Below are 18,077 nucleotides of genomic sequence, written 5' to 3'. Positions count from 1 at the left end.
TCTCTCTCTCTCTCTCTCTCTTTCCATCCCCGAGAAACCTACTCCTTCAAGACTCCGCTCCATCAACCGGGAGACACCGAAGTGTCAAGTGTCCTGCCGCCACCACCGGTTTGCGACTCCCTCAATTTTTTTGCTTCAACCTCCCCAGTCGCACGTAGGACTTCGACGCGTCCGACATTGATGCGTGCTGTCGAAGATAAACACGCATTGCAAAGATACTATCAGGAAAAGACAAAAGCCGCTAAAAGATCATGCCTTCATTATTGATAATAATTTGAAGTTGCTCTTCAAATGTATGACATTTTAGCAAGCTCATCTCAGTCTCCCCCTCTTTCATGTTATTTTAAATATAAACATCTAATTCTCGAATGTGCGCTCTCAAATCATTATATATAGGCACTCAAGAAAAATATTAGATATTTTAACAGTCATATGATTTTTAAGTTTAATTTCAATTATTTGAGATATCAAATATTTCAATAAATCAGAGAAATATTTTTGTTATTGTTACAATAGTAACAATAGTATACAATTAGTAGTCGAAATATCTACTTTGTAAGTATAAGATTATCCGCTTGTACAGACTCTACGTTGTCACGACGAAGTTCCATTCCAAGATTAGGAAAGCCATGATACCACCCCAAATCGTGGGAGCAAGGAACGTGAACGTTAAATACAGAAGGGACGGGGGAGACCCCCGAAAGAGACATTACGATTATTACCGAGTGAAACTCGCAATGTGGGACTCGGCATCCCTGAAATGCATTGGCCACATGTGCTATATTCAACTGGATCCTAGCTCTCACAAGGACTCGGTCCAGACGGTTAGCTGCATTATTTATCGCACGAACTTGCCGGACTAATTGATCCCTTACGTCCCCTCGATAACGATACCCATCGGAATCACGAGCGCGATTTTCGTATAACATCCGCGAAAGTTAGCGAGCTGTCCAAAGATGGGATAATTGCATTCCAAGTGAATTCAATCCGAGTAATTTTTAGTATTTCCATCCGATTAGATAAAGCGACGCAAGAATACCGACGAATCCGAAAGATCATTTATGATCATGTTCGCGTGGAGAATTCTAGCAAATAAAATTATCAGGTTTTAATACAGAAATTCGTAAGTTTACGATTAAAATCGTTGAATTCGTTTGCGAAATTGAAGTCGACGGTAACACAGTAAAATTTTATGAAATATATTTAAAATAACATAAAATATATTAATCGATAATAGCTAATCATTTATATAGATATTAATATTCATTCTGAGTTTATTATCTATTTCTAACCATACGAGATATAGATATTATTATAGTTATTAAAAGAAAAAAAATCGATTTTTCCAAATAGATTTTACTTTTAAAATAAAACTTGTAGATCACTTACCGGTATGTATATAAGTGTGCTTCTTCATGTCGCTCTTTTGGTGGAATCGCTTGCCGCAGAATTGGCAAGGGTACGGTCTCGTGTCCGAGTGGATTAGAAGGTGAGTGCTGAGCGTGCTGGATCTCTTGAAGGCTTTACCGCATTGCTTGCACTCGAACACTTTCTCTGCGGAGTGCACGGCCCTGTGCTGCGTGAGACTGATTTCGTGGCCGAAGGTTTTGTTGCACAACTCGCAGGCGAATGGCCGTTTACCGTTGTGTGACCGCCTCGCATGAACCTACGTAAAACAATATGTCTTGTTAGCTAGCATATTAAGATAATCCGATATACAAAATTTATAAGAATCTGTGATACAACAGGCAGGCTTAAGTAAAAAAAAAAATTATGCGCCAGACTTAAAATAGTTTCTTTATGAGTAAGATAATGTCTCTTACATGCACACATTTAACATAATGCAAAAATATTAGATATTTACGAAGATATTATTCTACAAATTTATGAAGATATTATATTTGGGTGCAAATAAGGTAAAAAAAAATAAATAAAACAGCGTTACTACTTTTAATATTGAAATAATTGAAATAATAAAAATTAGTTACATCGCGATAAAGTTGTCAGAACGAACGCGGATGAGAACGTCAGCGTCAGCAGCGATGAATCAGAAATGAATCAAAACAACTAAGTCTGGAAAAAAGCGCGCGTCGAATGCACACATGTACCTCGAGCCCATGCGGCGTGCTGAACATCTTGTCGCACTTGACGCAGCTGTAGACATCGCCGAGTGGATGTGGATGGTGCAGCCCGTGCGCCGTGTGAGTCGAGTGCAGTCCCGGGTGAGCCGGAACGCCGCGCAGCAACGGGTGCAGGTGCGGCGGCAGTAGATGATGCGGCAGCAGCTGGGGGTGCAGGTACGAGAGAGGGTGATGCGGATGGGGCGGCAGGAGGCCGCCCTGTAGGTGCAACGGCGGGTACAGGATCGACGAGCCGGGCGGTGGTGGATGGGCGCCGATGGAAGCGGATTCTCGATGCGGCGACGCGTTCTGCAGGTGCGCGGAGGGTGGATCCGGCCTGAGGAGTGCCGACACGCTGAAACTGTCGCCGGATTTCTTCGGGGGATGCAACACGGGCGACGTCGCGACGCTGACCGGCGACGGCGACGGCGTCGACGACGACCGCGGCGGACTCGAGGTGCCCTCGTGGTCATCCTCGTCGCCGACCTCCTCGACGTCCACGTCGACCTCCTCCTCGCCGACATCGACATCCACCTCGGCGTCCCGGCGCTCGGACGGAGGGGAATCCGGGCAGGGAGACTGAGACGGCGAGGGACTCCTTGTCGCCGGCGAACCCACCAGACGACCAACTCCGAAAGATAGTCGTTCTATAATATACATTTAATGCGATAATTTTTATTTCAATTAAATGTCATATTGAAATTGTTCCTATAATTGGTAATTGAGCGATTTTTTTTCGATTGATTTTTTTTTATTACAAAAATTAGATCAAACTCAATCGCGTAAGAAGAAATCGATAATCATCTCGCATGAATCTTTCGCATCCCCGTGTAGACGAGCATTTCGTAATCGATAAACCAAAGTTCATACCGGTCACGGGAGCAAGATGGTCAATGACTGGACGAACGGCAGCTACGTCACGTATGAGGTACGCGTAGAACGGTAGGTGCAGGGGAACCCGAAGAAGGAAGGCCACGGATAAATACAGTTTCTTCTGGCGGAAGGACCCTGGCCGGAATGAGATTTGAGTCACGTACTGGGCCTTTTTTTTTCTTAGCGTGCTGGCGCGAGGGTGTTTAAGGGACGGACAGGGCACGAGAGGTCGTGACAGGGTCTCATGTTGCGCTAACGAGGTATCGCGAGGAGAGAACCGAATAGTGAGGCGCCGAGAGCGAAATATATTTCCGCGACGTTTCGTGTGAAGCAGTGTCCTTAATGAAATCCCTCGCGCACCCTTTCGGAATATTTCATCCGACGTAGTGCCGTGATTAACTCCTGCGTAACAGCATGAAATGGAATCATCCTTCTGTGATAAAACGACGGAAAATATTTTGTGCCTAATAGGAATTTCGATATTCTAACCGCACCTTCGCGTGCGCACAGCACAACGTAACATATAGCACAAAAATCTATTATTATTGCATTACGTCCTCTTGTTAATGATTAATGTGATTACCTACTAGATAATACGTCACGTAATTACGGCTCTAATATTCCATGGCTGGTTAATATGTAACGAGGAGATTAAACTTTTATCATTATTGAAATATTAAATTAATATTTTCATGATGACATTTGCAAATTGCATCGGATCGCAATTTCGGTATCGCTTGTCAATCGGAATTTACTGTGTTCTCTGATTATCAAATCGATGATTCCCGACGCAGCTTTGATTTGTACGTCGCGTCATTTTATCTGTCGACCGGCTCAAACGAAATATGATTCAATCGTGAATTTTGATGTATTTGTTAGATTAAACGCGCAGAATGTATTTATTTTATTATCGCCATTTAACGAGTATTTTCGGAGAAATCTAGATCTGATTTCAAGATATGATTAACGCAGAAATGGACAATTCATTTATTGCATTATTTTGGATAATCATTTGCATTACGAACATTGGAAATATCATGATTTCCACTGTTTTAAATTATATAAATTGTTGTAACAAAAATTATATAAATAATTAATTTTAAATATATTCTCTAATAAAAAAAGGAATATATTTCGCTTGCAAAATCCTGCTTTAAACAGAGACAAACAATACGGAGATTCTGACGTTAAAACTATTACAATTTGAAATCAAACGCAAAAATTGAACAGAGTAATAAGAGTCACGTGTAGTTAAAGGGGCGCAAATTACGATTATTATTTAGATATACATAAGAAAATCATACGTTTCGGATTCTCTTCGGATCTTTCAATGATGATAAAGTATCTTACATTTAATAATAAAAAAATACATAAATTACATAAAAAATAAGTTCTTAAAACTCCGAGTGGAAGTCGGATCTCTAAAGAAATGTATCGCTCACAATGATTGCAAGGCCATGTGTGTGTGTGCGCGCGCGCGTGCATGTGTGTGCTGTATGTGATTTAAGGGTAAACATCTTACAACAAGACGATACAAACCTTCCAATTTAAGTCATAAGACTAAAAGAAATGAATATATATTTACTTATTTAAAGACAATCGAAAATTACGAATGAAGAACATGGACTAGTCATAACAATAAATAATAAATTAAATAAAAGCTTAAATAGACTTGAAAATGTATAGTCAAAAGATAGTTAAATTGATAGACATGAAAATAAAACTGTTGTTATGATAAAAGTTCAAATCGTAATGAGAAGTAAAATAAAATGAATTTCTATATTAATCTAGTTATAGTAATGACAATCAGAGCAATATTTACAATCTATTTAAAACTGAAATATATGTGTGCTGTAGAAATTGGGTGTCAAAATATAAGTTAAGGCTATTTGTTTAATTCTCTTATACGTAACACCTTCAATATTAGTTTTCTCTCTAAGCGTTTAGGCAAAAAAATCAATTTATATCATCCCATTTAAAATTGTGATTGTGTGATGTTTCCTGTATTCAGTAATCATCGAATGAGTGGTCGTATTTCTATTTAATATGATTTCGATGTTCAGAAATCCATGTTTTTATTTGTCTACCGGTCTAACCAACATACAACGCATTACAATTATTACAATTAAGAGATTTTGTATACTTATGTATGATATAGTAAGCCAAGGATTTACGGACTTCACCATTTCTCGTGCCTTTATTGTTAAATTGTGTTGATTTATTAAAAAGAAATTTTAATACGTTTTTTATTCATAGTTTCAAAAAAAACTTCAGAAAATAATCATTGCTTGTACGGGGAATATCGATCACAAACTTTAAATTCGTAATATCTAGGATGTGATAACAAAACGTATTAAAATATGAAGTTGAATCACGTCCAGAAATTATGTGGCTTCTCTAATAATCGGAGCTCGCTTCGACTGTCGTGATTTATGGCAGTATGAATCGGAAATCGGGCACGCGTGTGCATCGCGCCTCGCCACGCGAGTAAGAAGGGCGGACCTCGAGTCTATCATACAGCCCCTCTCGATCTCCGGCAATTTCGGCATATAGATACCACTCATATTGCGTCTCTTGCACACCCGGTATATTATATTTATAATCCGTGCGCGCGACACGCGGTCACGTGTCGGCCTGTATGATGCACCGCGGTGTTGGCTCTAATCGCATTTAAAGCTCTCCGCGAGCCTCGTCGTTGGGGTCGATTATTATCGTGTCTCCTGGTGGCTTTGCAATCGAATCAAAATACGACTCGAGACAGAGTGGCCTAATGTAATGAGAAACGCGCGCCTCGCGCCTGCGGGGATCTGTCCGAGGAGACAGATAGGTACTTTATTGCACCGGTCAAAAGCACAAAGGAGAACGCAAGGAGGGGTTAATGAAATTACCAATATTACATCCGAATTTTTTCCTTGCTTCTATAATGGTATATATTCAAAGCAACGCATCTTAAAATTAGAATTTGCACATTTGCCGCGTGATTATTTGTATATCATTTTATTAACATGAAACTAATCAGATTTAAAGCAATGCTTTGCAGTTCTGAAAATCAATTTAACTATTAGAATGTATATCAAAATATTATATGGGCCGATAAATTTTGGAAACAGTTAGTAGTATAAATATTTTTTCTATTTTTTATATTAAAACATTTTCAAAGATGCGGGTAAAAGATTTTATATTATATTAATTAACAACGACAATTTAATATTATGGATACTAAATATAAATATGTACTATATTGGGCAAAAATTAATTTCACTAAAAATCTCTTTAGGAATTTGAATTTTATAACAATTAAACACAATTTTATTGCCTCACTTGCGTTTTGTTGTTAGGAAGGTAGAGGGAGAGCGAGACAAGAATGGGCAAAAAGAAGGAGGAAGTTCAGACAGATGTGTCTCGCGGCGTGATAGGAAGATTTGCTTACGCAAATGCTGCGTCTGGGTCGACTGGAATGCGCTAAAAACTGGCGGTGCAAACCGCAACGCGAGAAAAACGGTCGACGACCGTCCGGCAGATGGGTTTAACTTTGGTCCGGGTTTGACAGGATCTCTGCGAGTCTAGGCGCGTTTACGCACACGTGCATCTGACACTGGCATCGAAATGCGCGTCACGTGGTCTTTCAGTCTCCCGATACAGTGAATGAAACTTCTTGAATCGAAACTTCAAGATCTTTTTTGTCCGGACGGTTCCGCCTGCACTGATGCGCGTCCGCCATATTCGCGTAAAGTGCTCGAAGTTGCTTACGGGATGAGCAAGACAAAGTTTCTAGAGTGTAGCCGCGGTACAAGCCCGGCGGTGAAGTAGTTGAGCCAAAGTAAGAACGTGTCAACTTGTTCATTAAATATTACATAACTTGAGATATATCAAAAATAAAATGATTCTACTAATTATTATCGTTACAAAATAGGCTAAATAAGATGCTTAGAAGAGAGATTAAAACACAATTGCTGATATATCCAATTATATTTCCGAATGGAATAAATCTTGAGTAGGTAAATGAAGAAAAAGTATAATACATTAATATATTATAATTTTAATAGATATATTATAACAGATTATTAAAAATGTTCTTAATTCGCATGCATTAAAATAGATGGTAATCTATCATCTTCACAGTTTAAATCACTTCGAGTTAAAATCCTTCCTTCCAAATTTTTTTCATGGTTTTTTCAGGCACACCCTGATAGTGCCTCGATCTCGTGTGACGGGATTAACTTTAAACAGCTACTGACGGCTGGATGAAAAATCCGTTTTTGAAAACCCACATCGTCCTGTCACTCGGCCTCTATTGACGCCGCTTGCGCGACAAAGGTCACGCGTATTCCTTTCCACGAACCGTCAGCACGGAAGGGGTTTGAAGGGTGTAACGGTGCTAATAGCGGCAGATCGCTACGCAGTAAACGACTGACGGACGACAGAAGATTAAAGTTGCCCGTTAACTCGATCTAATTGTCCCCCCGACTTGGCCTTCCTTTATTAATCCACGTCCACAACCATCTTCGGTACCGTCATCCCCTTGTCACGAATCGTCTTATCGATTTGCCACAAGAAACGTTTATACACCGAAATCGATCTTACATATTGATCAAGGATGTAAAACAAAATTTTATTTTTAAATATCTTCGGAAGTGAATTATTTAGAAAGTCTAAGGCTATACTTTCTTAATGTTTAAATGTCACAAGTATCTACAGACTGTAACATTATTTTTATGCTGTACAATTATCTTTTATTATTAATGTATACAATTTCTAAATTATCCAATCTTAAAAATCTTAAAAAGGAATAAATATTATTGACGTTCATTTGCTTGCAGAAAATACTTGTTTGCGATAAGCTGAGAGGATTTTCATTTCACCAACGCTATATCCTAATAGTAACAAATCACAGAATATTTCCGCTTTCTTGTCTCAAAATAGCTTCTATACGATTTTCTGGTGATCTCCTGCTTCTTCTACAATAAAGATAGCAGTGATAGTCTATATAAATAATAATACGATATTGCTCAACCAGCGCCATGTTTGCGCGACGCAAATCTTGGCAGAGCGGCGGCGACATAAACGCGACGATAAAAGTAACGCGGTTGATCTTATCATGTCTGAGAATGAACGGGGCAGATGAATGGCCACGTGCACGCGCGCGCCCGCGCACGCGGGAGAAGTAGGAAGAGAGTACATGCACGGACGTTTAACATGACAAGATGTTACTAATTCAGGGTAGGTACAAAGCACAAAGGAGCCGACGGACCGAATCCCTGTGCCCGCGCCTCTAATCCACTCCAATTGGGCCGGCAGGAGCCAGAAAGGCCCATGTCCGTGCGTGGTATGACGCGTGCTACCATTTATCCCAATCGTCGACGACGACCGGTCGTTCTTAATGATCGGCAAATAAAAACCTGCCGTCATCCGGGCTAAGGAGGAAGCCATCATCACGACGGGGCGAAAGGTCGACTCTACACCCGCCCGTCTACACCTTTCAAAGAGAAATAAGAAGCAACGACAAACGAAGTGTGCAGCGACGAAGCGCCGTAAAAGTAGTTTCTTCGAACATTTAACGTAAGCAAAAAATTGATATTATTGAAAAATATTTATGTTGTTCATACATCTGTAGCAAACAATGTGAGGTAGAAAACAATAATCAGTAACAGGTAAACGTACACAAAATAGTACACACGATTTAACGCTCGATCTATTTTAATCTAAGACGCTATAACATTATATAATTTTCAATTTTGATAAAACATATACCTATGCCTTTGTTGTTAGAAAGCAATATTTAAGCAATTAGCATAAAGTCCGAATTATTTCTACACACGCTTTTATTTCCATTGATTTTTTTATTTATCGACGAGATATAAGTGATATGAAATAATTGGAATATCAAAATTTAGAACTTTTTCTTTCCCCGATGTATCAAATGCGGAAAGTCAAGAGACTGTATGACTGCATGTAAGTTCGATGTTGAAAGATTCTTTTATTCGTGATATAATTCGATTGAATATACGAACTTGTCAATAAAGCGGATTACTGGCTTTTGATGCACATACCTGAATGACTCTTTGGTAACGGTGGCAGATTCGTAATTTCCGTGGCATTGCCGAAGGGCGCCCACAGTCTCGGGAACATTAAACGAACATTGCATCCTCCTAAAAAAAAACAATATCATAATATTAAAATAATTAAATAAATACCACTAATGGAATCTGTTATATTAAAAAAGACATATATTAATCGGATACATATTAATGTGTATTAAAACATTGATTTTAATTTTACAGATTTGCAATAGTTAAAGATAGTTCTATTAAATATACTTATTTAATGATAAATTCCCATTTTTATTTTGTATTATAGTAAGTAAAAAGTTAAAAGTTATCAAACAAATATATCTGCCATTACATAATTACATTTAAATCTATTACGGTTGATCGATCGCTGAAAGGTGGCGTACGCGAAATCCGATATGAATAGATAGTGATGCAACGGTACGAAACGATTGGGCATTTTTCGCGATCGTTTATGCATCGTTACCCCGCCAGCCACTAACGCTTGCAATGACATCTCAAGTCCTGACAAATTTAGTATTCCTAGTTCGTAGGAAAGATCAACCCCTCGACAAGAGCGTCTTTATTAGAAAGGAGGAGAAAGCCCTCCTCCTATTTATCAACCTTGCCTCGGCCATTACTCGCTCTCTTTCTCCCCGAAACCTGCATTCCTATCCCCCGAACATCCGCCATCCATCCTGGTTGGTTTCTTTGATCGTTCCGGTGGAGGATCAAAGTTCGAAAACTTCACGCCAATTCGCCATTCCGATGATTAATCAAACGAGCGAAATCTTCGTCCTTCGCCTGGCGCACGGAATGCCAAAAGTTATGCGGTATATCGAATTAATATTGGCACAATTATACTAGTCGTACTAAGAGATTTATATAATAAAAATGACAACTTGTTCAACAATCTTTTGACACAGATCGCCAATAAATAGCCAATTAAAATGAAAAAAATTTGCAATTGATAAATTCGATAATGTGTATTACATATATTTTATAAATTTCATATAAAGTTATATAGCTTTAAATTTATGAATATAGATAAAAACATACAAAGCACTTTACTTTATTGCTAAATAATCTAAAGATTAACCATTTCCAATATCGCAACAATGTAGAAACGAAAAAATCTGCAACCACGGAGGGGAAATTAATCGCGATTGTCAAGAAACGTTGCAGTTCGACCGACAAACGATCGTACTGTAATCCGTGTCGGTTTTCTTACACAGATAAAATATCAAATCCGAGCTTTACGATGATGAGTGTAATCCGGAACCTATCTAATCGTTCAATTCGATCGAGCTAAATCAGATCGAGCTAAATCTATCTTCTTTTTTTATATCGATATCGTACATGCGTCATTCAGTCTCTTTATTTTATTGTTGAATAAAGGCAAAAATCTATTAATCTAATCCGGAAATAAATGCAGATTAAAACTTTATTAACAGTGATATTATAAATAAGATTATTAACGTAAGGCAAAGTAACATACGCCAGAAATTTTGATTTCAATAATAAGTTTTAGCGCTATTAAACTAATTATAAATGCGCACATCTTTAGATTAAAATTTATTCAAATTACGATTGCATTAAATTTATGTAATATTAAGAATCCGTAAAAAAGAAAATATGTTAAATAATTGACAACACAATGTTCGACAATAAATAATAAAATTAAAATTAATAATTTAAAAAGGAATAAAATGTTAATAATGAAATTTGGAATAACATATTTTTTTTAGTTATATTAATTATTTGTAGAATAATAAATTTATTATATATCATATCCCCGATATGATACATCATCTTCGTAACTCTCGGTAATCGCTGTAAAGATCAATCGATAACGAGACATTCGGCCGTTCGGTTATACTGAGAATTGACAAAAAGAAAAATACCAAGAGAGAAATCTGTAATCCTGGCAATATAGAGGACCGACTGGGATAATCTGAGATAGCACGAAGAGATTAGACACCTCGCGCCGCAAAGGCTGTCTCATTCTCGCCGGGATTATCAGAAATAAATCATATTTTCCTATGTAGCGGACGTACCGCACGCTTAAGATAAGGCGGTCTGGTCTAACACATTGGCGCAGCGTGTACACACGATGCAGGTAACGCGTGTTTGTTAGCCAGCGAGAATATCGGCGATATCGGGCCGTTTGCTCGTGCGACGCTTATCCTGCGTAGTCCCGCGCGCACGTTGCGCGCGCTATCACCCCGTCATAAATCTATAAAACGGTAAGGCCAACGTGATTTGCCGTGGAAATCACCGACAAAAACAGCCGCGGCCGATCAACAGATCCGAAGAATCCAGAGAATTTAGAGGAACGGTCTGTTAGGAGTGTTAAAAACGAGAAAATTGTTTCGCGCTGAAAGTGTTGGATCGCAGGATTTTTTCAAATAAGCAGAAAGAAAAGGGCAGACACAATACTACATGGGCTGAAAAGTTTCTGGAATTGGATACAAAATGTCACCATGTACAAAAATTAATCTCATGGCTGTTGAATATATTCCTTCGAACCTCCGCTGTCAAAATTTCATGACATTTCACCGAATAGTTTGTGAGTTACAGTCATTTGAACAAGTCAACGTTTGAGTTTTGTAAAAAATGAAAAAAATCGAAATTTGTGCAGTGATCAAATATCAATATTTGAAAGACTTAAAACCTCAAGAAATCATCGATGACTTCAATGATTTCCTGAGATCTTAAGCCTTTCAAATATTGATAGAAGAAATAAGAATTCAAATGTTACAAAGGGATATAAATATACTTCTTTTCCTTCTAATCACAACGAAGGATTTTGCAACAGATGAGTAGAAATATGTATTTCTAAGTTTCGTATACCAAACAGAGATTCTGAGTACCTCGGCGGGCGCAAGTAGCAGAAGAACAGCAGTCAACCCCCTCGATGAGCTGCCCATCACCTGGCAATTATCGCTTAAACCGCTTAGCTCAACGCCTACAGCTCGATATTATTGCGTTTAGCCTGTTACCGCGATTAGTAGCGGGGTATTAGTATAGGCAGCCGTCTAATGCCACGCCATCCCCTCTCACCTGTTGAACAGACCGTTGTGCACGATGACGACCCCCTACGCACCTGCACGCGCGTGTGCGTGTTCGTGCGTGAGTTGTACGAGCATCCCGAGTCCCGCTCGCTTCCGGAACCGCAAGCGCGAGCCTCACGCGTGTGTGCGTGCCACATCAAGCTCAGGTGTCGACGCGAGCTGCGGAGAGCTACCGCGTAAACGCCACGTTGCAAGGGTAATAGGCAGGTAATAGATAGGATGATGACAGGCGAGAGATGGGCACGGGGTGACAGTCGGGGGGAGGGGGGCTGCGTCAGCGAGTGGCATACGGCCGGAGATGTCAAAGGCCTGAATGTGATATGTTTCGACTGATTATCTGGATATGAGGCTTCCTCCGCGTATTTGGGGCTTGATCGATGCGCGTGGGTGTCTCGATCAAAATAATTGATGGCTTACTGGGTTTTCAATCGTGATAATATATGTATATGTCATCCATAAATATACGAATACAACTGACGAAAAGCTGATATATTGTATTTAAATGAATACTGAAATTTTAAGGTGTGATATTTTCGTATCCCTGAAGAATTCACGTTAAATAGATATGGAAAAATTCTCTTTAATTAAAAATATGTTAAATCAAACATTGTTTAATTTATAAAAAATCAAATAATGTTAAATTTATTTACGTTTACAAATATTAGTGTGTCCCAGCACTTTATGTACTTATAACTCAAAATTGGGAAAGATTGTACACGCTTTTTATTTACACTTTGTCTAACTTTTTATCTATAATTTAATTTTATCTACAACTCAAAATTTTAGGAGAAATTATGTATGTTTATACACATTTTTTATTTCAAATTTAATGTGTTTATAATCTAAAATCATTTTTATATATTGTAGATATCACATATTTTATATTATCTGCTGTTTATATATCACATATTATTATATGTGAATAAAAGAATTATTGTTTAACTTGAACCTGCTTTTTATTGTAACAATACCAAAAGTACTGTAAAATTTGTTTTAAAAATGTTCTTAAAGAAATATTCTGGTTACAATTTAAAAATGCCAAAAAATAATATCCTAACTAATCGTTACATTGATAATTCAACTCAGAACATTTAAGAAATCTTACCTTCATCGATGGGAATTTGCGGGTTCTCTTGAAGATTTTCGTTGTTGTTGGTTTCCGGCGGCAGCGGTTGCTGATGCACGAGCGACGAAGCCGGTTGTTTGGGCTTGACAACTCGAAACGCCGACGCCTCGGCAACCCCACGTCTTGAAAAGTCTAACGGACCCACCCCGACAGGCGAGTGTTGCTGCTGCACTTCCATCATCCTGGACCTCGAGTCCGTTCACCGTCTTACAACTTTCGCGTCACTACACACGACATTCGCATCTCCTCCCCCAACACGTTAGCAAAATCTTTAAGTTTTCTCAGCAATAAACAAACATACACAATCTTCCCTAATTTGATTTCGAATAAAATTATCCAGAAAGTCCTATCAAGGCCGTTGCCAATCCTGTCTCTGGAAATCCTTCGAATCTTTGGAGATTTGTGGAGATTCGTCAACAATTAGAGACTTGTCTGTTTGGTAACCCTTTAAGAGATGTCTTCTTAATTAGCAATGTATGCAACCCCAAGTGTGTTTGATACAATCCTTTCTCAGGACTACCTGTTCGCGGACTTCATCCTTTCACGGGTTGTCAATCTCGTGGTAGCGTACGAGCACTACGGATTTTTTTGTCGGCACAGAAGACACTCGAAGCCGTCTGTTGATGATAATTCGTCAACGCCTAGACTGGCTCTCGCAGGACAGCTTCTGTCTTTTGTGACGATGAATACGTGTCGCGCAAGAGAGGGTGCTTCCGGTTGTCAGCGACACTGATTTCCGTGCAGTCCATCGGCCGAACAGGACAGGTCGGAAACGGCGGAGCACCGGCTCAAGCCCGGGGATGTGAGAGACGTTAGCTGTTAGAGCGGGTGCCTCGAAGCCGACTGCTGTTAACGGGTCTGATAGTGGAGGGACTCCCATGCGATGACGGCCGCGAGAGCGGCGGACGTGGAGAAGGAGAGAGACGGAGAGAGCCACGCAAACGACGCACACACCGTTCGGTGTTCATACGGAGAGGGAACACCCACACAGAAGTGCGATGCACACCAAGATTTTGGTCCCGGGTCCCGCCTCCCGGGCACGCCTTCTCGGTTCCACTCCACCCACACACACACCGGGTTGTTCCTCGTATACGTGGTGGTGCACGCACAGACCAACACGTGGACGTTCGTCGATCCGTGAAGAGGAGTGGGGCCGACGACGCTACCGAACGCTACCGGAGCGTCGTTGCTCCGGTACCGCATGTGGGGTTGCTGATGGGGTTGCGCGTTTGTGTGCGTACGCGCCTCCGGTACGTGTATATACGCGCGGGTTCACGTCTGTGCGCGTACGTGTGTATGTGTGTGTGTGTCTGAACTGCACCACCGGCCACCGAACACGAGATACACGTTGCGCGCTACGCTCTCTCACCTCCTGGTTGCAGCATTATGTGGAACCACTCGGCCACCCTGATTCCACTCTTGACTCCACTGATTGATATTTGCGCGCTGCCCCCCACCGCACACATGCACGTATGAGCGCCGTGCACGGCGCTCGTCCTTCAACACCCATCGTGATAGCGGATGCTGCTGGATACAAGGAGCGAACTTAGAAAATTTAGGCAACGGGAGCGAAGGTGAGAAAGAGAGCTCATGCTTTTACAGCCGCGAGGGTGATCTTCGATATTTCCTGGAAGATGAGATTTCGAAGGGGATGAAATCTTTGTGGTTGGTTGAGAAGTTTCTAGATCACGTTCATCGCTCTTTCAGGGGATTGTGTACTTATAGATGATATCTGTTTGAGAAAACAGGTTTGATAGAAATAGACGAATTTCAAAGTATTATCTGGAAAATCAATTCTATATTTTAAACTTCAGATAGAAATTAATATATGTACGATACAATTGAAATTAACAATGTTTGTAGAAAAACAAGAAACGATAGGTAACGTTTTAATTTAAGTGTATGACGATGGATTTAAAAAATTGCGTGTTTGGAAATATTAAAATTTAAAGGAAAATTAGATTTTGATAAAAATTTCTTATGACAGATTTTTCTTGTGTTAGCTCAGATAAGAATTTACTTTAATCTTAGCTTTCATAAAATCGAGCGGGCGCGTATTCCCCGATAGGAACGTTGAAAATCTTTTATGATACGCTCTGAAGGGATAAATCCAACACGATATCGAGCGGCAATAAAGTTTATCAAGCGTCAAACAGTTTTAACAAGTTAATCGTCTGCCGAAACAACGACGATACTTTCTGAATTGACGTGACTTCCGATAAAGCAGAATTTTTGATGACACGACACTTCGCATATTTCGATAAGGTATATGCTGTGTACAATAGGCTTAATTTTTTGTTGCCAAAATATATACAGTATCTGTCTACTTTAACTTCATTTAAGCTAACATTAGCCTGCGAGGAATTTATTGCATCAGATTTATTTTAATATACTGACATTACGCTAAATCCAAAATCGACGAGGCTAAAAGATTTCTGTCACGTACTAATTTTTTATTATTGTTCTATGTAGGTTTATACGATATATTTTGTGACAGTAATAAAGTTATAAAGACGATGAATGTTAACGTTTTAATTTGTGACAGTAATTACTGATTTAGAATAATCATACATTAAATTAAACTAGAAAACAATGATTTGTGAATTGTATGAACATCTTGCATCACTTATTTTTAACGTTTTGTTTTTGTTTTATTCAGTTTTTTATATTTTAAGATTTAGATTTAAAAAATTAATATATTCAAATTATTAAATATTTTATATTTAAATAAAATATTTGTAATAAAATTCATATTTTCTTTATGTTACTATATAATATGGTTGTTGCGATATTGATAAAATTCTTTAAGTATAAAAAAATTATATTCTTTAATAGCAACAAGTGGATCTGATTTTTGGATTCAACGCACTAATTTTATATTAAATTATTTTGCTAGGTTCAGGTAATGACCACAAAGTTCCAATTCGCAGACTGCATAATCGCGCAAAGAACATATACAAAAAGTATATATATAAAAAATTCTCAGCTGCATTGATAACCGATCTATTCGTTAATTCGTTGCATTCTTCTCACCTGCGCTTTTTCATTCCGATAAGAGACGAGATTATGCGTCCACTTTTCATGCGCTTATTTATCATGATAACGGTTGCGAAATTATTGCAAGATGTTTGTGTAAATAAATTTAGTAGTTATTAAATTTATGCCAAATTAAATTTATATTTTAATACTTTTAATAATATTTTTAATTGCTAAAAATTATTTTTAGCAATTACTAGAACGAATTTTAAAGTTGTAAATGCAGTTTGAGAGTATAGAATTTTGCAACAAATTAAGTGATGATTGTTCATGGAGCTTTTCCGAGTAGTCGGAGTATAGTTACGCTGTTACATCCATAAATTAATATGATTCATGACACAATTTAATTATCATGCTACATGCTTACTCGACTCTGCAACGCGGCATTGCGGTAAAACGAATCAGATGCGAAAGCCAAATATAACAGAATTTAACAGACATGCAGCTTGTTAAAGCTGCATTCTAAGGTTCCACGATAATAACATGTTGACAATATATATTTTAAAAACCACTGGTAACGTCCACATCTCGGAGACAACTTTTATAATCAATTCTGCGAAAGTGTCTACGACCAATAAAGGAGTTAACGATGTAATCACTTAAGCCGTAATGCTTAGATTGCAAGGAATAGATTGCGATGCCATCTTCACCGCATTTCAATACGTATATGTCATATAATTCGTTTCACGAAGACGGCGCATAATTTTTTTGTGTTTCCGATATAAACAATTATATAAACGCGATACAACTACTAAATCGCGGGACTGTCAGGTACGAACTATTTCTTCTTCGTGAAATGGGGCCATTTATACAAATAGCCGCGAGATGATAAATATACCTGTATGGACAATACATTTGTTAGATTGGATTCTCAGGGTAATGTAGTGTCTTCTTCCTTTTCCACGTGAGAACTCTCTCTCGTCGGGGTGCATATAACTAGAAAAAATTCAACTAAGTTTCTCGAGAAGGTGATACTCCATATTCCCTGGCAGATCATTCTCTGCGCGTACGCTGGAAAATCGAGACGCAGCGGTTCAGCGTAGTTCAGTCCCGCGACTGAATGCGCAAAGTGTAGCCGACTGTAACATCGAGAGTGTCGCCGTCATCATCATCGTCGTCGTCGTCGTCGTCGTCGTCGTCGTCGTCGGGGGCGTAAGTATCCACGAGCATGACGCGAGACGAGATGTTGGACGTCAGGCGAGACCGACAAACCGCATCAATCATACTCACTCACTCGCTCGCTCGCATCGTCGTACGTTCTCCCTGGAGCACCGACGATGTCCCAGGGCCGCTCCATCTTCGAGAGAAAATTGCTTACTCTCATACTCTGCGAGTACGGTTTCCCGGCAGCGACACGGGCGTGCGAAAAGCTGTACGACATCCCCGGCCTGCGAGAAAAAAAAGGAGAAGATAAAAAAAAGACAACAGGGAAGCGAGGGAAGCAGGAGGAGCGCAAGAATAAGAGTGTGACGGTGAAATTACGAGGTCATGAAGATGAAATCAACTGCGCAAGGATCGTTTCGTGTCTAGTCTCGAAAAATAAACATTTTAAATAAGTAATAGGTAATCATTGATACTTTTTATTTTTGTTTATCAAATACAATTATTTATCAAAAAAACTATACGTTCACAACAGTAGTACAGATTGTAGTATCTGAAAATACTAGGTACAGCTATTGTGGTATCTAAAAAATTATGCATTTCATTTTTTAATGTAGATTGAATTTTAATGATTGCATCGTAACGGAAAAAAGATAAAATCATAAACATATAAAATTACATATTTATTCAATATTCGATA

The 18,077-nt window shown here is 39.0% G+C and overlaps 1 protein-coding gene across 1 annotated transcript in view; it reads right to left on the bottom strand.

The window, feature by feature from the left end:
* The window catches only part of LOC105453357 (fez family zinc finger protein 1), a 26,279-nt gene extending 12,673 nt beyond the window's left edge, over positions 1 to 13,606 (bottom strand). The window contains exons 1-4 of the mRNA XM_011695238.1: positions 13,220 to 13,606; positions 9,044 to 9,142; positions 2,109 to 2,767; positions 1,390 to 1,666 (exon numbers count right to left, since the gene is read on the bottom strand). Of these exons, the coding sequence (XP_011693540.1) occupies positions 1,390 to 1,666; positions 2,109 to 2,767; positions 9,044 to 9,142; positions 13,220 to 13,421 (1,237 nt within the window). The 5' untranslated portion in view covers positions 13,422 to 13,606. The remainder of the gene's footprint in view (positions 1 to 1,389; positions 1,667 to 2,108; positions 2,768 to 9,043; positions 9,143 to 13,219) is intronic.
* Positions 13,607 to 18,077: the final 4,471 nt, after the last annotated feature.

This window comes from Wasmannia auropunctata, unplaced genomic scaffold, assembly GCF_000956235.1.
Source record: "Wasmannia auropunctata unplaced genomic scaffold, wasmannia.A_1.0 LD336000.1, whole genome shotgun sequence".
NCBI classification, from domain to species: Eukaryota; Metazoa; Arthropoda; class Insecta; order Hymenoptera; family Formicidae; genus Wasmannia; species Wasmannia auropunctata.
Note: the sequence above shows the minus strand (reverse complement) of the source record. Positions and strands in the feature narration are given on the sequence as shown.